At 36.6% G+C, this 22,760-nt stretch overlaps 2 protein-coding genes across 3 annotated transcripts; one reads left to right on the top strand and one right to left on the bottom strand.

Annotated features, from left to right (window-relative positions):
• The first annotated feature begins 246 nt into the window (after positions 1-246).
• Positions 247-1,173, top strand: LOC123947940 (olfactory receptor 4P4-like). The gene has a single exon (XM_046014281.1). It carries the CDS (start codon positions 247-249, stop codon positions 1,171-1,173), a length of 927 nt encoding a protein of 308 aa, XP_045870237.1.
• Positions 1,174-13,856: 12,683 nt separating this feature from the next.
• LOC123949390 (olfactory receptor 4P4-like) lies at positions 13,857-14,947 on the bottom strand. 2 transcript variants are annotated; one of them, XM_046016816.1, is made up of 2 exons: positions 14,049-14,947; positions 13,857-13,887 (listed from the first exon to the last, which is right to left on the bottom strand). In XM_046016816.1, exons 1-2 carry the CDS (start codon positions 14,945-14,947, stop codon positions 13,857-13,859), a joined length of 930 nt encoding a protein of 309 aa, XP_045872772.1. The 2 variants fall into 2 exon arrangements, with proteins under 2 accessions (XP_045872772.1, XP_045872773.1); XM_046016817.1 differs by lacking the exon at positions 13,857-13,887 and having other exon boundaries at positions 14,042-14,947.
• Positions 14,948-22,760: the final 7,813 nt, after the last annotated feature.

Here is a 22,760-nt window from a genome sequence, read left to right as displayed (position 1 = left end):
GGACTTAATCCCCGGACCATGCGATCATGAACTGAGCTGAAGGCAGGTTCTTAATGACTGAGCCACATAGGCACCCCTCATCTGAAAGGATTTAAAAGATTGTAACAAAGTCTCTATAATCTACATCTTTTTTTTTTCAATTTGTAAATATTTCAAAACTTTAAAAAGCTATTGAAGATTTCATATGTTCTCTATTATTTCAGATAAATTATGTTTCTTTTGTGTCTCTGGAATCACCCCAACCACATGGAAAATCAGAACAATGTCACAGAATTTGTCTTCATGGGTCTGTGGGGAAATAAGCAACTAGAACTACTGTTCTTTCTCTTCTTCCTGCTTTGTTATTTGGTAATCTTAATTGGAAATTTTATCATCTTACTCACGATCACCTGCAGCCATTTAATTGAACAACCAATGTACTATTTTCTCTGTCACCTTTCCCTCATGGATCTCTGCTACACCTCCACTGTGGTCCCCAGGATAATCAGGGACTTGGTTGCAGCAAGAAAAAACATTTCCTATAACAATTGTATGGCCCAGCTCTTCACTGTCCACTTGCTGGGGGGCGTGGAAATATTCATCTTGGTGTCCATGGCTTTAGACCGCTATGTTGCTATTGTCAAGCCCCTACACTACATGGTCCTCATGAACCGGCGGAGGTGTAACATGTTGGTCTTCATGGCCTGGGGTATGGGTTTTTGGCACTCTGTCTCTCTACTGTTGGTTGTACTCCATTTACCTTTCTGTGGTCCTAATCAGATCGATCACTACATATGTGATGTGAAGCCTCTTTTAAAATTGGTGTGCAAAGACATTCATGTTGTTAATATCTTAATGATTGCAAACACAGGAATGGTGGTAGTTGCTGTCTTTCTTGTCCTGGTGGCTTCTTACATTCTCATATTATACAATCTTAGGACACGCTCCTCTGTAGGGAGACGCAAAGCTCTTTCAACCTGCAGCTCTCATGTAATGGTGGTCATTTTATTTTTTGTGCCTTGTATCTATGTTTATGTTCTACCTCCCGGGAGTGAGAACAAGGATAAGGAAGTCTCTGTGTTTTATACTGTGATTGCCCCCATGCTGAATCCTCTCATCTATACTCTGAGAAACATGGAGATGAGAATTGCCATGGGAAAGGTGTGGTCTAAAATGGCACATTCAAAATTGTGATAGGGGCACCTGGGTGGCTCACTTGTCTCAGGTCATGATCTCAGGGTCATGGGATCAAGCCCTGCATAGGGCTCTCTACTTACCAAAGAGCCTGCTTCTCCCTTTGACACTCCCCCTATTTATGCCCTCTCTGTCAAATAAATAAATAAAATCTTTAAAAGAAAATCAGGTAAAGATGATATTTATTTTACTTCTGATCCTATGTTCCCAGAGCATTTATTAGTTGAGATGTTGTAGAAGATATATAGCTTTCTTTGGGGAGTTGGACTAAATGATCTCTAACATTTTAAGAATCAAAAAAGAAAGTTACTGTAGTTCAGATTGCAATTTGCATGCTAAAGTTTCCAACTAGTGGCAGATGTGGTTGAATGGCTTTGAGGAATGCTAGAAATGTCTTTCTAAAACACATGCTTAATCATAGCACAATTATAGATGGAACCATATTTTCCATGAATAAAATCCAAACTTCTCTGTTGTTTATCAAAATTGGTCCTGGACAAATTTGCTAATCTCAGAAGGCATTACATTTCTAGAAATTATGGTGTTACAATGACAGGTTGGAGGGTCAGGGAGAGCTGCGTAATTACTGACTCTGGTACATTTTCATCTTCGGGTCTTGGTAACTTGCTTTAATTATATATGCATTCTCATTTTTCAAATGTCTATGAAATGCATAATATTGTACTTTATGAAGTTGTAGCAGTACTTTGGCTAACACATGTGAAGATTTTGCTAGGACACATGGCTACTGGAAACACGTTATATATCTTTCCTCTTTCCTTACCATTCTTCACTTTTTTTCCCCTTTGCTAGGATGCTTTCAACCAACTACACCAAAGTCCACATTCTTCAAACATACTCTAAAGACTATCAGCACTATGACTATTTCTTCTATCTTTCCTGCTTATCATGCTGCCCCCACTATGCATAGTGTTCATGTCTTAAATGTAAGTCAAACTCCTGATATTTTCTTTTTCCAAAACTTTTTGCCAATTCATGGATAGACCAGGAGTATTTCTGATTTTTCTCTGTTCTTTTCTTGTTATGAAACTGTATTTACTCCTTTTAAAATAATCCTCTGCCCCATATTAGTATTTTTTCTCATGTTTTTCTGGTTTGAGTCAACTCAATCCATAGATTCACTATATCTTTATTTTTCTTTTATCCATTTTCTAGCAATGAACCCACACAAATTAAGAAATAAACAATGAATTAAATTCCAATAATCTATCTTCTCTTCTTGTTGACTTCATAGTTTGTTCTCACATATCCAGAACTTCCCCTTACACTAAGAATTATCATGAATTAGTAATAAAATATGTAATGTCAGAAAGGTTAAAAATTCAATGGACATTTCATGGAGCTATCAGGGAACGAATGAATAGTGGCAGACTCTCAGCCACGTAGTGTGTCTTTTTAATTATTTTCTGCAATTGGAGGTGCTACTACTTTTTTTTAATTTATTTATTTATGTTTTTCAGCATAACAGTACTCATTGTTTTGCACCACACCCAGTGCTCCATGCAATATGTGCCCTCTCTATTACTCTCCACCTTGTTCCCCAACCTCCCACCTCCCGCCCCTGAAAAAACCCCAGGTTGTTTTTCAGAGTCCATAGTCTCTCATGGTTCATCTCCCCTTCCAATTTCCCACAACTCCCTTTTCCTCTCCATCTCCCCATGTCCTCCATGTTCTTTGTTATGCTCCACAAATAAGTGAGACCATATGATACTTGACTCTCTCTGCTTGACTTATTTCGCTCAGCATAATCTCTTCCAGTCCCGTCCATGTTGCTACAAAAGTTGGGTATTCATCCTTTCTGATGGAGGCATAATACTCCATCGTGTATATGGACCACATCTTCCTTATCCATTTGTCTATTGAAGGGCATCTTGGTTCTTTCCAGAGTTTGGAGACCGTGGCCATTGCTGCTATAAACATTGGGGTACAGATGGCCCTTCTTTTCATTACATCTGTATCTTTGGGGTAAATACCCAGTAGGGCAATTGCAGGGTCATAGGGAATTTCTATTTTTAATTTCTTGAGGAATCTCCACACTGTTCTCCAGAGTGGCTGCACCAACTTGCATTCCCACCAACAGTGAAAGAGGGTTCCCCTTTCTCCATAACCTCTCCAACACACTTTGTTTCCTGGTGTAAGGAACTGGTGGTAACTGGTGTAAGGTGATATCTCAATATGGTTTTAATTTGAATCTCCCTGATGGCTACTGTGATGAGCATTTTTTCATGTGTCTGATAGCCATTTGTATGTCTTCATTGGAGAAGTGTCTATTCATATCTTCTGCCCATTTTTTGATATGATTATCTGTTTTGTGTGTGTTGAGTTTGAGGAGTTCTTTATAGATCCTGGATATCAATCTTTTGTCTGTACTGTCATTTGCAAATATCTTCTCCCATTCATGGGTTGCCTTTTTGTTTTGTTGACTGTTTCCTTTGCTGTGCAGAAGCTACTAGCTTAATTTTCTTTTATCCCCAGTATTTTGAATCACATAATCCAGTCAGCTCAGTGTTTTGGTTCCCATTTGGGTAGATGTTTCTCTCTGCCAAAGCACTTTGACAAAGAAGGACTGTATTGTTTCCACACACAGTTTGCTCAATTAAATTACTTCTGCCCAACAGCCAAGAAGAAGTCTAGGCAAAACCATAAATGAGATAATGCTTGTCTTTCATGTCAGGAAAGTTTCTTTTGGCATTTCTGATCTTATAACTTTTCACAAATCTAGCTAATTATTTTTTTTTTCCTTCACGGATCTATGAAAACCTATGGAATATCAAAGGAAAACATTCTGCCTATTTCATAGGGAATTAAGTCTGTCTAGTGTAGTTTGGATTGTCCTGGTTTAATCTATTAATTTTCCAAAAAAAGATATTTGGATTATTTTTAAAAGTATAGAATCATAATACTTGTTCCTTGTATGTGTGATCATTTTTGTCTCTATGTGTGTGGTATGAGGAGTTTTGAGGGTTTTCAGGATGGGTCAAAGGAAATAGTCTACCCATCAAAAAGAATGCTACACAACAAAACCAAAATCTTTTCTGATTTGTTTTCTTTTCTCAAGAATATGTAAGATTTTTTTGGCAAAAAAATTAAAATATTCTATAGTAGGCCCACCAAAAATATATTGAACCTAGATTAGTTATCCACTTGCAATTCTCTCTGGAATTCACTTTCCAGCCTATCAAACAATACCTAATATCGTCAAAAATACCTGAAGTCTCAGTTTTGTAAGTAAGCTCATACAACCCATAAAACAAATGGTTTTAGAAGAGAATTAGAAAAGAAGAAAAATACAACAAAATCGATTCTCAGAAGAGTGAGTTAATATGAACTGAGACAAATGCAGGGATTGAGGTGATAATTGAAGTACTTGTATACATCTCTAAGGCATATCCTGATATGTTTGTGTGTGTTATTGGTAGACTTATAACCAACTATCTCCTGTGTATTGACACAAGGTCTGAGTGAAGCTTGGTCAAAAGCACACGTTATGTAGAAATGGACAACCGGTAAAACACAGAGTTCTGAAGTAGTAGAATCTCTTATTTCCTCAGGGTAACTACACTTTCCAAGCTGGAGGTACATAGTAAATATATAAAAACCAGCTCATTTCACTCATAGAAGGCACACAGTTCTTTTCCTTATTCTTATTTAGTAGATCTTTGGGCAAATCTTTTTAACTTCTAGAGGACTGTATTCTTTTTGGAACCAGAGAACTAGCATTACTTAATTCACAGTATTCACTATTGGGAGATGCAATGATACAATAAACTTAAAACACAAAATAATGTCTTGATAAATTAATTATTAGTAGTAGCATTATTATTTTGTATCTGATAAGATTCTATAAAATTTGATCTCCTTAAGTTTAACATGTATAAAGGAATTTTTTAAAAGATTTTATTGATTTAACAGAGAGATCACAAGTAGTCAGAGAGGTAGGCAGAGAGAGAAGGGGAAACAGGCTCCCCACTGAGCAGAGAGCCCTATATGTGGCTTGACCCCAGGACCCTGAGATCATGACCTGAGCCGAAGGCAGAGGCCAAATGCACTGAGCCACCCAGGTGTTGATTTGTGTATGATGGAAAACCTGCTCCTTGAACGTCAATGTGTACATTTCAGGCTGAACCAAATAACCTGTACAAATGAACTTACATTGGACCAGGACAAATGGTAAACAGAATTGTTGGTCATTGAATACTGATTTCGCCTCATATTTTATTATATTCTCACTTTATGATATAACATTTTTACCCTAGCTTGTGTATAAAGAATGGATTATTTATTATTTTTCTTTCCTTTTCTTCTGTCCTCCATTCCTCAGCCATCTATTTCATCACTGTTAGTCCCTAGCAATAAATAACCCTTGCTCCAGTCTTGATGGTGGATCACTATTTTATAAATCTATCCACTCAATCCATGAAGGTTACTCTAGATAATGATGCATATTGAACTGTTTTGCATGTGTTTGTTTCTTTTTGTCTTTCTCCATTTCAGAGTTTTCTGAGGCTAATATAAAAGGAATTTTGAAAAAGGAACAAGCAAGCCTATTTAAAAGAGGTTTTTTGTTTCTGTTTTTGTTTTTTTAATAGGATCAGGAGGTCATAAGTGAGAAAGAATTTATGCATGGCCCCATTAGAGAATCCAAGAAGATTTCTGAAACTTTCAGAGAGCTGCAAGCCCCAGCCTGGACTTAACTTCCTCCTTGCCATGACACCTGAATCATTGCATCCTTTACTTCTAAAGAAGCTCCAAACTCTCATTTGCTTATTACTACAACCAATCCAAGTAACCCTAATTCCCATCTCTGTTTTACATAGAGGACCTGAATGAGACACTCATAGCCTTTCACCTGTATAACTCTGCTTCTCTTTGATTTCCTGGAAATACAATTTAGGTTTCTACCTGAATCTGTATCTCTCAAATAGCCATTTTAATTGCCCAAGTAAATGTATGTTTTTGTTTTTAGTGAATCCTTTCTTAACCAACACTACCTTAATACTATTCCATGCTGTATTATTTTAAATCAGAAAGCAAGATGAGTGCAAGTCAGGCAGAGTTTCTGAATTGCTCTATCTGAGTAGAGCATTATGGAGACTTCTGAGAAAGTGCTTGACACAAGCCAACACAAACATGAAAAGTAAAGTTATATCCAGAAATTGCCCACAGGCACCTCAGTCAATATGATGGAGAGCAAGACAGAGGCCTTCAGTGAAGATCTGTTTAGAAATGCCCAGGGAGCCTGCTTCCTCCTCTCTCTCTGCCTGTCTCTCTGCCTAGTTGTGATTTCTCTCTGTCAAATTAATAAAATATTTTAAAAAAAGAATTTCAAAATGCTTATTTTTTTTCCTTCCTTTGTCCCTCTCTTTCTTTCTTTCTTTCTCTCTTTCTTAAAATCCACTTCTTACATCCCCGATGGTTCAATGGATATTAAGTTCTACTCCCCTTACAAATATATAAAATGTTCTAAGTCATGTTGAGATTCTCAAAACAATTTTAGAGAATTAACCTAAATATGTTGAATAATTGGTTTGTAAATCACTGCATTTTATTTTATCTTTAGATACTGGAGAAGAATCAGCAGAGTGCATACCTCAGGATGGAGCTCTCCTGATTTCACCTAAAGCCAATCTTACAGCCACTGAGATCTAATGATCAGTGAATTAACCATGCCACTTTCATTGGAGAATGCTCCACCAACTGTGCTTTGGGGTGGTTATATGCTATTTAAATTTATTCTGCTTAATTCCACCCTTAAACCATATTTTCTCAAGCAGCATAAGATAATTTGATTACTACAAAATAATTTTACTAACTATAGTCTTATCGTGCATTATTCATGAGTGGAATTCCACTTGAGAACAAAAACAGTTGAGTTGAAGTTAATGAAATTTTTAAGTTTCAGTGAACTTTATGGAGTCTCTTTTTGGTATTTTATATTTTATATTTTCCATTTTTTTATTTTATATTTTCCATTTTATATTTTCCATTATATACTTATGAAGCAATAGCTCAATTTGTGATTGCATGTCCCAATGATGAGTAATTTTCTAACTTTCAAAAAACTTGTCATTCTAAAATGGACTAGATTTATCTGATTGAATTAATGAAACTATCATGGGCCATATTCTGATATCGTTAGGAGAAAATCTGAACCTTGGTGAAAACTCTACTTTAACTATAAAAGCAATTATTCTTATTATCTAAATAGCACAATCAAAGCACAATGCTGGTGTCCTTATGGTTGTCAATTCAGGACTGCTTACCTTAGTGACATTTACGGTTTTGTTTTTTCTTATATTATTATATTATCCAGTTTAAGACATCACTCAGCTGAAGGAAGACACAAAGCCCTCTCTACCTGTGGGTCTCATATCACTGTGATAGCATTATTTTGGGGTCTTCAAACTTTCCTTACCTTCGACCTCCAACCACTTTCTCTGAAGGTAAAATATTTGCGCTGTTTTACACCATCATTGCTCCTATGTTCAATCCATTAATCTATACGCTGAGAAATACAGAGATGAAACAGGCCATGAGAAAAACTTGGTGTCAAACTTCAGGGCTCAACACCTTTTTAAGTAAACAGAGGGTCAGGTAGACGTGCACAGGAGAGGGAGGAACCATCTCAAAGTGTACTTGTTCAACTGGTATCATGTTTATGAGTGACAGAACTTGAGACTTAAGAGTTTAATAACTAGAAAGAAATATTAATTTAATCATTCAAAAATAAGTTTAAACCATAGTAAATTTTGGGCGCCTGGGTGGCTCAGTGGGTTAAGCCACTGCCTTCAGCTCAGGTCATGATCTCAGGATCCTGGGATCGAGTCCCACATCGGGCTCTCTGCTTAGCGGAGAGCCTGCTTCCTTTCCTCTCTTTCTGCCTGCCTCTCTTGTGATTTCTCTCTGTCAAATAAATAAACAAAATCTTTAAAAAAAAAACATAGTAAATTTTATAGGCTTTGAGATGGTAAGAACAAGTTTACAGGCACAAAATCAGTTACATGCACAGTTAAGACAATGTTATATAACCTGTGAATTGTGATGGAAAAATAAATTTTAATAATTTTGTATTAGAAAATTCAGATTTGGTGGCTAGACCACATGAGGAAACATTCTGTATAGCAAAAGAGTTGTTAAAATCCATGATTTTAGGGACACCTGGGTGGCTCAATGAGTTAAAGCCTCTGCCTTCGGCTCAGGTCATGATCCCAGGGTCCTGGGCTCGAGCCCCACTTTGGGCTCTCAACTCAGTGGGGAGCCTGCTTCCCCATTTCTCCCTCTCTGGCTGCTTCTCTGCCTACTTGTGATTTCTGTCTGTCAAATAAATAAAATCTTTAAAAAAAATCCATAATTTTAAGACCAAGTTTTGTTCATGATAGCATCTTCACATAAATGAACTCAAGTTGTATTTGGAAATTAATCACACATCAATAAGTTTGCATAATAAAATCTGATTTAAAGTGATTCTCTGACTTTAACCTTCGTGACTTCATATTGGAAATAAAAATAAGTTAGTAACGATAAAGTAAAGTCAGTTACTCAAAGTATTTAAAATATACTCACTGCTATTCTACATGTTGATCCATTAAAAAAAATCCATAAAGGAACTGAATCATAAAATGCCAGAAATTAGTAGGCAATTCACTATTTATCAGATCCAGAGTCTTTCTTATGTACACAAGAAAAACATAAACAAAAGACAACTAAGAGCTCAGACTTCAATCAAAAAACCCTGTGATACAAATCATGGAAATGAATGGAAACAGCAAATCATCAGGTGCCTGGGTGGCTCAACGGGTTAAGCCTCTGCCTTTGGCTCAGGTCATGATCTCAGGGTCCTGGGATTGAGCCCCACCTCTGGCTCTTGGCTCAGTGGGGAGCCTGCTCTCCTGCTCTGCCCCACACTGGCTACTTGTGATCTCTGTCTGTCAAATAGGTAAATTAAAAATAAAAGGGAAATGGCAAATTATCTTAGTAAGTAACATGAAGAGGAGATGCATAAAAAATAATTCCTAGAAGAACCTGAAAAAATTTAATCCAATCTCAGCTTCGTGTTTTGGTTCCCATTTGTCTGGACATTTCTCTCTGCCCAAGCACTTGTGTTTTCTCAGAGGAATGATTGGATTGCTTCCAGAGTTTGATTGACTTCAGTATTCCTGCCCCAGTGCCAAGGCAAAATCCAAGAAAACACATAGAGGCAGTAGTGTCTGTCTGTCTGTGGATGCCAGGATCCTCTTTGGATGTTTCAACTCTTAGAACTTTTTATATATAAAACTAATACTTTTTTTTTTCTCTGCCATGAAAACCTCTGAAATACCAGGTGAAGGATTCTGCCCATTTCACAAAATTTCCTCTGTTTATTTATTCATAGGTCTGTTTGCTCTGGTTAAATGTAACTATATTTCCAAAAAGTATTTGGATTATTTTTAAGTATAAAGATCTAATGTGTGTATGTGTACTTTTGTGTGTGTGTGATTAAATCTGTGTGTGTTTGGGGACCCTGAGGGTCTCGAGGACAAGTCAGAAGGAATAACCACTGGAAAGAATGTTATGCAACAAAACCAAAAACCTTTTATTATCATTTATTTTTTCTCATGATCCACAATATTTTGAGAGAACAGATATGAACATGTAATATAATAAGCCCACAAAAAATGTTCCAAACTAAGATTATTTATTTACTTGCCAGATGTTCTTTCTAGGATTCATTTTCCAGCCCAGTATTTTTTGTAAAGATTTTTTTTAAATCATTTGAGTAATGGAAAGAGAACACAAGCAGGAGGAGGGTTAAAGGGAGAAGGGGAAGCAGACTGCCTGCTGAGCACAGTGTCTGACTTGGGGCTTGATCCCAGGATCCCAGGACCATGACCTGAGCCTAAGGCGGACATGACCAACCGAGCCACCCAGGTGCTCCAAGACGTCTACTATCTTCAAAAATATCAGTCAGGTAAATACACAGAAGAATTTCATAGGATGTTTTGCTCTGCATGTGAGTTTAAACATAGACCATTTAAGAAATATTTATGTTTGCAAATGTGTAGTTTAAGAAATTCTACCCATTTCTTCTGGGATGTATTCCTAACTTAAAAATATAACATCTCCAGAAGAGACAAGACGGTGGGGTAGTAGAAGGAGGCAACATTTCATCCTGGACCGTAACATGAGCTGATTACCTACCAAAGAACTCTGATCACCCATGAAATCAGCCTGAGATTAGAATTATACACTTCTGTATCTCTACAGGGGCAGAAGATGCCAGTGTGCAGGTAAAGCAGAGTGGGAACATCGGACTGATATCAGAAGATAACAAAAGTGGGAGGGAGCCACCAGAAGCGACCCATTAGACAGTAATATCCCAATACGGAAGTGCCCTGTGATTCGGGACCAGCATTAACTTGGAGTCTGGTTGAAAGCACTCTAAAAGAGCAAAGGATCATGGGGAGAAATTGTGGGAATTAGGGCAGTTAGGGACAGGGGCTTAAGTCCCTGGGCCCAGGACAGCCACCACTGGCACTGAGCCAGAGATAGTGTGGCGAAGAATTCAGGTCTTGGTCCCTGAGCGGCCAGCGCCCCTGAGAGTGTCTGGGTGGCTGCTGCAGTGAAGGTGAGGGAGCCTCGCCAGCCTGCAGAACCACAGCATTTTTCACTCTCCACGCGCACCATGACACTAGAGTCTGAGTTGCGCCCGACACCCTCCCCTGAGAGAGGTGGGTGCAGATGTCAGCCAAGGGATCAATTTCAGGACCCTGGGATCATGACATGAACTGAAGGCACAGGCCTAACCCACTGAGTACCCCGGTGCCCCTTATATTTCCATTCTTATAACATGCAACCCTTATCAAAGTTGTCATACCAATAAACACAGAAATGGAAATATTTTGGAAATAGCTTAAGTCTTAAATAATAAAAAATATGCATGAGTTTTCCCATTAAGAAAAATCTAGGTGGGTCCTAGATTCTGACATGGGGTAATTCCATAATCTACATCTTCAAGTCTTCAGGCAGGATTTTGTGCAATAAAAATGAGAAAGTCTGGCATCCGAAAAGTTCTTGTCACAAGAAAATAATTTGCAATTATGTGTGGTGATAGATGTTAGTTACTCTTATTGCAGTGACTATTTCTCAATACATTATGTTAAAGAAACTAATATAATCTCATACATCATTTATATCTCAATTCAAAAAGATGCTGTTCTCAACTTATTAAACATGAAAGCCATAGTAAGAAGTCTGAAGTCATTTCTGTGAAAGTTGTTGATTTTAGAGAATGCCAAAGTCTCACTAACTTGGAATGCATGTCTAGATTTGTGGCAGAAAATGTCATCATTAAGCCTAGGTCAATATTATGTGCAAATAATAATTTTGATCATTAATAGTGTTCTTAAAGAGAAATTATATTATTAAGGCAGCATGACAATGAAAACAAGTGTATCCACTAATTAAAGAGGCCTTTAAAATGAATTTGTTGTGTATATATCTGAACTTCTTCATTTTCAGGGACAGCTTTCTTTGATCCAGCTACGTAATGAAACAGGTAGAACATGCCTAGGAGAAAATGTTTACTCTCACAACAGTGCTTTTTTGTGTATTTGCTTCTTTGTGTGTAACTGCTAAGACAATCTGCCCACTCCCTCTCTGCTCTAACACCTCTGGTGCATTTCATCATCCTCATTATTTTTTTTCTGTTCTTTCTTTGTTTGTACAGTGCCCCAAGACTGACTGCAGCTCTTGCATTTTACTTACATATTCTAAAATATTTTCCATGCTTTTACCATCTTCCTTTAAATAAAATCTTGCTGTCTAACATCTTCTCTATAATGACATTTGCTGTGTTTCTTAAGCAACCTTTCTTTGAATCCTATCAAGCATGCAAAAGAGGCCTTTCCTACATTTTTCCCCCCTGCGGACAATCTTTTTCAGCTGTCTCTTTCCTTCCACTTACATGCTTTGATATATCTGCCATGACATAGTGTATATTTTTAATCAATAAACTTTATTTTTTTAAGCAGGTTTAGGTTCACAGGAAAACTGAGCAGAAAGTACAAAGATTTCCCATAATACCCCTGTCCCCACACACAGACAGCCTCTCCCACCAGAGTGATACATCCATTTCCATCAAAGGAACCTACACTCACATGTCATTGTCTCCCCAGATATTCTTTTCATTAGGGTCACACTTGATGTACTACATTTTATGGGTTTTGATATGCATAAGGACATGTATCCACAACTGTACTAACATACAGATGTGCTTCCTGCTCTAAAAGTCCTCTGAGCTCTGTCTATCCTTTCTACCCTCCACACTGACCTTTGGCAAACACTGATGTTGTCGATGTCTCCATTGTTTTGCCTTTTCCAGAATTCATATAGTTGCAATCACATAATAGGTAGCCTTTTCAGATTGGCTTCTTACACTTAGTAATACACACTTAAGTGTCCTACATATCATGTCATGCTTGCTAGTTCACTTGGTCTTAGCTCTGAATAATATTGCTTTGACCAGAAAATCACAATTTATTTATCTATTCACTTATGGGGAGACCTCTTGATTGCTTCTGATGTTTGACAGTTATAAATAAAACAGCTGTAAACATCCATATGCAACCAAAATATGCTTGGAAAATGACATATGGCTTGCTTTTGGTGTTAGACCATATCTTAATCTGTCTTTTGCTGGGCATTTATTTCCACTTACTTATCAATTTTTACCTTATCAATTTTATTTTTCAGTCCCTTAACATTTGTGGAGAATATTTCATATTCTGTTAAATAGGTGCAGTAAGAAGCAATTATGATTTTAGCATCCTCAATTCTTCTTAGTCTGTCCTGCCTCTTAGTCTCTCTTTTTTTAAAATGAATTCAGGAGAATTAATCACCAGGAACCACTTTAAGAGAGGTTTGAAAGAACAAAGAAAGAAAGAAAGAAAGAAAGATTAAGCTGGTTCTATACAGATGTTTTTAGTGCACAGCTGATTTCTGAATGCCACTACTAGAAGTACAAGTAAATGTTTGTTTTATTGTAAAGGTGCTCATGATGATTGGTGTTATATGCAAGTAAGGAATTGTTCAACACTAATCAAAAAATAATTGTTGCCCTGTATGTTGGCTAACGGAACATGATGATAAAAAATAAGTAAGAGGGGAGCCTGGGTGGCTCAGTGGGTTAAAGCCTCTGCCTTCAGCTCAGGTAATGATCTCAGGGTCCTGGGATTGAGCCCTGCATCGGGCGCTCTGCTCAGCTGAGAGCCTGTTTCCCCCTCTCTCTCTGCCTGCCTCTCTGCCTATTTGTGATCTCTGTCAAAATAAATAAAATATTAAAAAAAATAAGAAAAATAAAGTCATGATTTTAATTTCAGATTTAAACTTGATGAAGTTTATGATGTTATGATCTAGTGCAGAATGTGCATCACTATGTGGACTGGCATATAAGTCCAGGATGTTTAATAGAATTATCATTCTATTATCATTAAATTTAATTATCATTAAATTATTTTCCCTTGATAATTCACTGATCAAATAGTGTTGCCTTGTTTGCTTTGGACCAGAGAGTTTTGATTTGTTTGTTTGTTTGTTTGTTTTTCCTGCAAATGACCCTATCCACACCTCCTGAATACTCCATAAAATTAAGTTTTCAGTTAATTCTGGTAGGTGGGAATTAAGATTCATTTAGCTATTGTGTTAACTTTCTTTCTACTAGCACTTTCTTTCATACATTCTATTCATGAGAGTGATGGAATATAAAGACCATGAAATATTTCTTACCTTGCTGAGTCACATGAAGCCCATTTTTATATAAATGTGTTTAGTTATGTGTTTCTTCATTATTCTTATTATTTGAAAATAATGTTTAACACCAAACATTTCTCATGGCACTTTTCATCTCTGTATTTCTCAGAGTATAGATTAAGGGATTGAACATAGGAGCAACGATGGTATAAAATAGAGCAAATATTTTGTCCTCAGGGAAAGTGGTTGGAGGTCGAAGGTAGACAAAGATTGAAGGTGCAAAAAATAAGCTGACCACAGTGATATGAGACCCACATGTGGAGAGGGCTTTGCGTCTTCCTTCAGCTGAGTGATGTCTTAGACTAAATAAAATAATGACATAAGAAACAAACAAGACAACAAAGGTAACTAAGGTGACCATACCCGAATTGGCAACCACAAGGATCCCAGTGATGTAGGTATCAGTGCAGGCAACTTTCAGCAGAGGGAAGATATCACAAAAGTAGTGATCAATTACATTAGGACCACAAAAGGGCAATTGGATTGCCATCAATAATTGAGGAAAAGAATGGAGAGCCCCACCAGCCCATGCAGCCAAGACTAAGAGATGGCACCTTGTCCTGTCCATGATAATCACATAGTGGAGAGGTTTGCAGATGGCAACGTAGCGATCAAAGGCCATGACTGTGAGGATAAAGACCTCAATACTCCCAAAGAAGTGCACAGCAAAAACCTGTAACATGCAATTACCATAAGAGATGGTTTTTTTCCCCCTTAGTAGGTCACCAATGAATTTGGGTGTGACAGTAGAGGTGTAGCAGATGTCCATAGAGGATAAGTGGCTAAGGAAGTAGTACATGGGTTGGTGAAAAAGAGGGCTGCATTGAAGGGAGACAAGGATCAGAAGGTTTCCTGCCAACAGGGCAACATAACAGAATAAGAAGAGCACAAAGAAAAATATTTGCATGTTCTGGTCATACGAAAGTCCTAGAAGTATGAATTCTGAGATGTTTCTTTGTTTCTCCATATTCTTGAGTTTGCTCTATGTTACACACAAATGAGTTATGTATCTGAAGGAAATAAACATAAATTTGGTAAAAAAATTAACGGTATGAACACAATTATATAAAATTTGCAAAAAGTAGATTGTCATGAATATCACATTAGTATAATTATTCTGGATTTCTTAAATCAAGCTGTTTTATTTTATTTTTTAATTCTATAAGAAGTATTGGGGAATAATTTTATAATGGGAAAGATTATGCATGTTACTCAGTTTTACTGGTAATGATTTTCAAATATTTAAATGATATTTTAGAAATTAAAAAATCATTATTATGAATTATATTATTTAGATGAAAAAAGAAGATTTTTAAAAATTCTCCCAAGTCTTCCTTATCCATTCATCCATTGAAGGGCATCTTTGTTCTTTCCACAGCTTGGCGACCGTGGCCATTGCTGCTATAAACATTGGGGTACAGATCGCCCTTTTTTTCACTGCATCTGTATCTTTGGGGTAAATACCCAGTAGTGCAATTGCAGGGTCATAGGGAAGCTCTATTTTTAATTTCTTGAAGAATCCCCACACTGTTCTCCAAAGCAGCTGCACCAGCTTGCATTCCCACCAACAGTGTAAGAGGGTTCCCCTTTCTCCACATCCTCTCCAACATATGTTGTTTCCTGTCTTGCTAATTTTGACCATTCTAAACTGGTGTGAGGTGGTATCTCAATGTGGTTTTAATTTGAATGTCCCTGATGGCTAGTGATGATGAACATTTTTTCATGTGTCTGATAGCCATTTGTATGTCTTCATTGGAAAAGTGTTTGCTCATATCCTCTGCCCATTTTTTGATATGATTATCTGTTTTGTGTGTGTTGAGTTTGAGGAGTTCTTTATAGATCCTGGATATCAACCTTTTGTCTGTACTGTCATTTGCAAATATCTTCTCCCATTCCATAGGTTGCCTCTATGTTTCATTGACTGTTTCCTTTGCTGTGCAGAAGCTTTTGATCTTGATGAAGTCCCAAAAGAGTATTATGCCTCTATCAGAAAAGATGAATACCCAACTTTTGTAGCAACATGGATGGGACTGGAAGAGATTATGCTGAGTGAAATAAGTCAAGCAAAGAGTGTCAAGTATCATATGGTTTCACTTATTTGTGGAGCATAACAAATAACATGGAGGACATGAGGAGATGGAGAGGAGAAGGGAGTTGAGGGAAATTGGAAGAGGAGGTGAACCATGAGAGACTATGGACTCTGAAAAACAACCTGAGGGTCTGAAGGGGTGGGGGGTGGGAGGTTGGGGGAACAAGGTGGTGGGTATTAGTGAGGGCATGTGTTGCATGGAGCACTGGGTGTGGTCCAAAGACAATGAACACTGTTATGCTGAAAAGAAATTAAAAAAATAAATTAATAAATTAAAAAATATTGTCCCGTCAAAAAACGTTTTGCTGCCTGTATCTTCAATCTGTGTGGCTAATACATGAGGTCAGCTTTCCTATTTTCATCATTTTCTGATCAAATTCCATGGATTACTGGCAGTGAATCCTCAGGAAATGGAAATATATCAGCTTGAACAGCTAAAGGTTAATTTGTATATATTCACCCTCTTTTTTTGCTATGTGTCCAAACATTGTGAATGGATCATGCTAAACCAATTAATTCATTGTTATTTAAAAAAGTAAGGAACAGTGGAAAAGTATATGGAAAATAATGATGAGCTACAGAGTATTCAGCAGTTAATCTTAACTAAAGACTATTGAAAAGCTTTAGGGAGGTTGAGATCATTGACCTATTCCTACTCATTGCAAGTGATGCTAAAACTTTGTTAATAAGGTGGAAATAACGTTAATTTTCAGACACAGTTTTTGACCTAAAACAATTTGGTTTTAAAGGAATTCTTATACAAGAAAACTGCAAATAATTTAAAAGCAGAATTCACTTGACTAATCCAAATCTTTGATTTTAAAAAGAAGAAACTCAGATCAAGAGATCTAAGCATTTTTTCAAGATGGGGAAATTATTCACAGTGAATGATGAGACACAGAAATCCTGATTTCCCCCTCAGTTTTGAATGAGGAGAGAGCTGAGAGGGATGATGATCAGTGTCATGAAGAAAACATGAAAAGTCTATTCTGGGTCCTCATCTGAGTAGAAATGTACATGCAAGATAAAATGATGGATGGACACCCATTCCGTCTTCCTGAATATTTATGGAAATAAAGATATATGGACTATTTAACATTAATGTTGTCTGGAATTTTCTCATCCTAAAACATTTTAAATAATTTTCCTTCGGTTTTACCAACATGTAAATAGCTTAAATCAGGATTCTTCCTTGTTTCTAGACCATGATTGACATTGAATCCACAATAGTGCTACTTATCCATCTCACCCTGTAACCTGAGGGGTCATTACACATGATCGTTGCAGGGAGCAGATGTAAATGGGAAAAAGAGGAGATTTCCTGTCATAGAAATAACATTTTGATGGGAGAGATACTATGGACCCCTCTTAGGTAGAAACTGAAGTCACAGTTGACACATTAAAAAACATCAGGCAACCACTGAACCAGTGGTTAGAAGAGCACAACACAGGAAGAGGGGGAGACATTGAGGCGTCTTAAGGAAACCGACCAGTGCAGTCCTTGAATGAATTCCTTCATCTCTCTAAACTTCATTTTACTCCTTTTACGATGAAGAGATCATTACAAAATTCAGAATTTTAACGAGGAATACATGAGGTAATATGAAATAGCCAGAGATGTGTGTGGTTCAAAACTGTCATTTTTCTTTTATAGTCTTTCATTTCTGAGTGATTCCTTTAGGACCACAGACTGTCATGCGTGCACACACCCACAATCAATGGGGAAATGAAGGAAATAAGAAAGAACATTCATAACAGGGATTTAGCAAATGTGATCATGGGAAACTCCAATTTAAAATCTATTACTGAAACTCTTTTAATGTCGTCATTAATTGGTTATCTTAGCATGTATTTTAACACTGATCACTAGTCTAATAATTTCTTCCCTATAAAAGGCGCTCAAATTGTTACTTATTTTTGGCATTATTGAATAAAATTATGTGTATCTTTTGGATTATGCTGCTCATAAAAGAATAGAAGCTCTCTTTATATATAATTCAAATAGTTGGAAGCTAAAGACCACCCTGCTTAAGAATGTTTGTGGAGCATAATCAATAACACGGAGGACATGGGAAGATGGAGAGGAGAAGGGAATTGAGGGAAATTGGAGGGGGAGATGAACCATGAGAGACTATGGACTTTGAAAAACAATCTGAGAGTTTTGAAGGGGTGGGGATGGGCAGTTGGATGAACCCAGTGGTGGGTATTATGGAGGGCATGTATTGCATGGAGCACTGGGGGTGGTGCATAAACAATGAATTCTGGTACGCTGAAAAGAAATTTTAAAAAAATAGAAAGTTAAAAAAAAAAGAATATTTGGATCAACCAGGAAATCAAAGAAGAACTTAAACAATTCACGAAAACCAATGAGAATGAAGACACTTTGGTCCAAAACCTATGGGATATGTCAAAGTTGTTCTAAGGGGGAAATACATAGCCATCCAAGCCTCATTCAAAAAAATGGAAAAATCTAGAATACATCAGTTCTCTTCTCACTTTAAACAACTGGAAAATCAACAATGAATTAAGCCAACCCCACACACAAGAAGGGAAATAATCAAGATTAGATCAGAGGTCAATGAGATAGAAACTAGAGATCCAGTAGAATACATCAATGAAATTAGAAGGTGGTTTTTTTGAAAGAATCAAGAAGATTGATAAACCACTGGCTAAACGAAGCAAAGAGAAAAAACCCAAATTAACAAAATTATGAATGGAAAGGGAGAGATCACAACTAACACCAAGGAAATAGAAACAATCATAGAAATTATTATCTATAGTTAGATGCCAATAAGTTAAGCAACCTAGAAGAAATGAATGCATTCCTGGAAAACTATAAACTTCCAAAACTGAAACAGGAAGAAATTGACAACTTGAAATGATCAATATCTAGTAATGACATTGAAGCAGTGATCAAAAAATCTCCCAAAAAACAAGAGCCCATGACCTAGAAGCTCTTACATGTAAATAGAAGTTTCTACCACAATTTCAAACTTTAGTGTAAGAGAATTTTCATGCATCAGAAAGTAAAAATACTTAGTGTAATGTAGGATTCTCAGGTGAAACTAGTCTATTTTGGATGGCAGATGTTTTGAAATAGAAGAAAGTTTTCATTATTGTACATATTCAAGCTTAAACTAGTCTGTTTCATAATAGTTATATAGAAGACTGCCTGTATTCAAAATCTGTGGTCGCAGTGAAATTCAATGCCAATGTAAATATGGATTATCTAACTCTACAATTTTCCTCTACCCAAAGGGAAATTCTGTTTGTAAATAATGTGCCATTAAGTCTAAAGTATGGTAAAACACTTCTATAGTAATCAAATTGTCATATGCTGCAAAAGAAGTTATATATTTAGAATGAAATTACATAGAATACATATAAAGAACACACAAGCAGCCTAGCACATGTGTGATGGGACCCTTCCCAAACCAAGGTGACAAGGGTACTTCACTAAGCATTGGATTTGAGTGGCTGTCTGTTTAGATTTGGGGCTGCATCAGGAAACATTCTGTCTGCAGATACTCACTCTGCCAGTGTGTGTCTAGTACCAAAACCTGGAGTCAAATGAAGAGAGTGACAGTCCCGGAATTCAAGCACATCCAGATGAATTCTCTGCAAATATTTTGACAATCTCAACACGTCCTAAGCCTTCTACACTTATAAGGTTAGTGGCCTTCCAATATTCACTAAGTCTTAGTGATGCAAGAAGTGGATCTTCATCCCTCAGGGAAGTAGCCTGGGCATTTCAAAAGTTGATTTAGCTGTTTAATAATAGGTCAGAAGAAAAAGTAAGAAAAGCAATTTTATATTCCTACAAGTGCTTACACAGTTTTGAGTCATAGGAAAGATCCATTTATTTTATGCCTATCATTGAACACAATTTGACTCAGAGGAACAAAATCAAACTTAATTGGAATTGATAGGAATTAATAGGTCTTTGAAATCTTTCTGTAATTATATTCCCAAAGGCATTTCTAGACAGGTCATGGTCCAAGTGTTGCAAATCCACCATCAACAGTAACGTGCTTGATGATCTTGGGTATTAACTTTCTACATTTGCCTAACTGGAAAACAATTGTCTCTTTTTCCCTAAAGGTGAAAAGGCTATAGGGTGACTGCCGTGTGCTCTTCTGCCTTTCGAAAAGGAAGGAAATTGTAGCCTATAGTAGTATCAGGTTTGGGTTCAGGAACTCTAAGATGAAGTAGTAGAAGGAACACAAAAGATGGCCACGTAGAGTCCTTTTTTCCTTCTTTCTTTCTTTGAAATTATCAAGATCTTTGGTACGCATGGTAGGTAGATAAATAAAATCAATGACTTGTGATATCATAATTGGAATGACCTTATTATTGATGAATGGGCTGTGGAAAATGGGAGACAAGAAAAGAAAGGAATAAAGAACTCTCATGACAGGGGAGAGAGGAAAAGCAAAAATTATAAGGAAAAATCAGAAGAAGGAAGCAAAGTACAGCAAAGCCTTTTTTTAATTTTTATCTTTTACATTTAAAAATATAACTTATTCAGGAACTTAAAAAACTTAATCACTCTATTTGATTACTTAGAAGCAATCATTTATGTATATTGTACAAATGCTTCTGGTCAATATTTAGTGTTTTTCAGAGAGGATGGTATATATTCTGCTTTTATTTGTGTCTCCACAATAAAACTGACAATGTAATAGAAGATATATTGTTGTTTACAGTAGTTTACCCTCACACAGTACTTTCCAGTCTTCTTTTAAAATTTAAATTCAATTAGCCATGGTATAGTACATCATTAGTTCTTGATGTAATATTCAATGATTCATTAGTTGAATATAACACCAGGTGCTCATCACATCATATGCCTTCTTAATGTGTTTGTTCTATGCTCACTGACTATTCACAGGTGGCTTAGACACAGCCTCATCTGCCTGATGATAAGCTGACCACAGTGATATGAGACCCACAGGTGGAGAGGGCTTTGTGTCTTCCCTCAGCTGAGTGATGTCATAGACTAAATATAACAACATAAGAAACAAACAAGAAAACAAAGATAACTAAGATGACTATACCTGAATTGGCGACCGCAAGGACACCAGTGATGTAGGTATCAGTGCACACAACTCTCAGCAGAGGGAAGATATCACAAAAGTAGTAATGAATTTCATTAGGATCACAATATGGCAATTGGTTTCCCATCAATAATTGAGGAAAAGAATGGAGAGCCCCACCAGCCCAAGCAGCCAAGACTAGGAGATGGCCCCTTGTCTTCTACATGATAATCACATAGTGGAGAGGCAACGTAACAATCAAAGGCCATAACTATGAGAATAAAGACCTCAGTACTACCAAAGAGGTGCATGGCAAATTGTTGTAACATGTAATTACCATAGGAGATGGATTTTGTCTCCCCTAGTAGGTCACCAATGAATTTGGGTGTGACAGTAGAGGTATAGCAGATGTCCATAGAGGATAAGTGGCTGAGGAAGTAGTACATGGGTTGGTGAAAAAGAGAACTGCATCGAATGGAGACAAGGATCAGAAAGTTTCCTGTCAACAGGGCAACATAACAGAATAAGAAGAGGGGACATAATATTAATCAGTCATTGAATTTTACCAATATAATGGAAAGTTAGCAAAACTTGAAGAGAGAAATACACCTATGAAATCAACATACTTATCGATTAAAATTTATTTATATATATAAACATATTTTAATTAAAATTTAACATATATATAGATAGATATAAGTTGTGTGTGTGTGTGTATAAGCTTTTTAAATTTGAAAGTAATGTTTGTTTAGTATATGTTGCTTGGATTTTTACTTACCAGGTGATGATCTCATTAGAAAAATTTCATTATCTCTAACCAGGTGGTGGGTAATAGGGAGGGCATGTACTGCATGGAGCACTGGGTGTGATGCCAAAACAATGAACACTGTTATGCTGTAAATAAACAAATAAAAATAAATATAAAAAAATAAATTAATTAAAAAAAATTTTTAGGAAAAAAAAAGAAAAATTTCATTATCTCTGAGTAAACTCTGAGTAAAAGGTGGCATCTGGTGTTTTCAATGGAGTCAAAATAAATGCATAATTTTGTTATAGAAGATTAATGAATTTCACCATGAAAGCAGTCCATGTAAGTCCTGGTCTGGGACTATCCTATTTCCCTTATAAAGAAAAGCTTCCTCTCTTGATTTTTGAAATTAAAAGGAAATAAAATTATCATTGGCATTTATGTTGAAAAATGCTTTGGTTTATTTTCTACACCAAAATTATATATTCATTGGTTTTAGTGTTGGAAATATATACAAGTGTTCTTTTTGAATTCCAGGGCTCATGTAAAGTACATGATCTGGGAGAATAAAACCCCAAACCTCCCTCTCACTCTTTCTACGGGATGAGACATCTCCCAAAAGAAAAGTTGGTCAATGTACAGCTGAACAAGGCTTAGTTCCTTTCCAGTCTTAAAAAAATAGCTATGTCATAGTTAATAACTTTTTATACCCTGAGGAGTTGGAGCACAAACTAAGAGTTCACTTGTATTCAGTATTGATTGTCCATAAATCATGTGCTTCCTGTTGAAACAGATTCTGAGGAAGAGTAGGGAACAATGTCTCAGCAGAGGTTAAACTAGAAAATGCCAAAGACGCCTAAGGCCAGGTTTTGAAGACTGCTTTAGCACAGAATAAATGAATTGAACA

This window comes from Meles meles, chromosome 8 (genome assembly GCF_922984935.1).
Source record: "Meles meles chromosome 8, mMelMel3.1 paternal haplotype, whole genome shotgun sequence".
Lineage (NCBI taxonomy): Eukaryota > Metazoa > Chordata > Mammalia > Carnivora > Mustelidae > Meles > Meles meles.
Note: the sequence above shows the minus strand (reverse complement) of the source record. Positions and strands in the feature narration are given on the sequence as shown.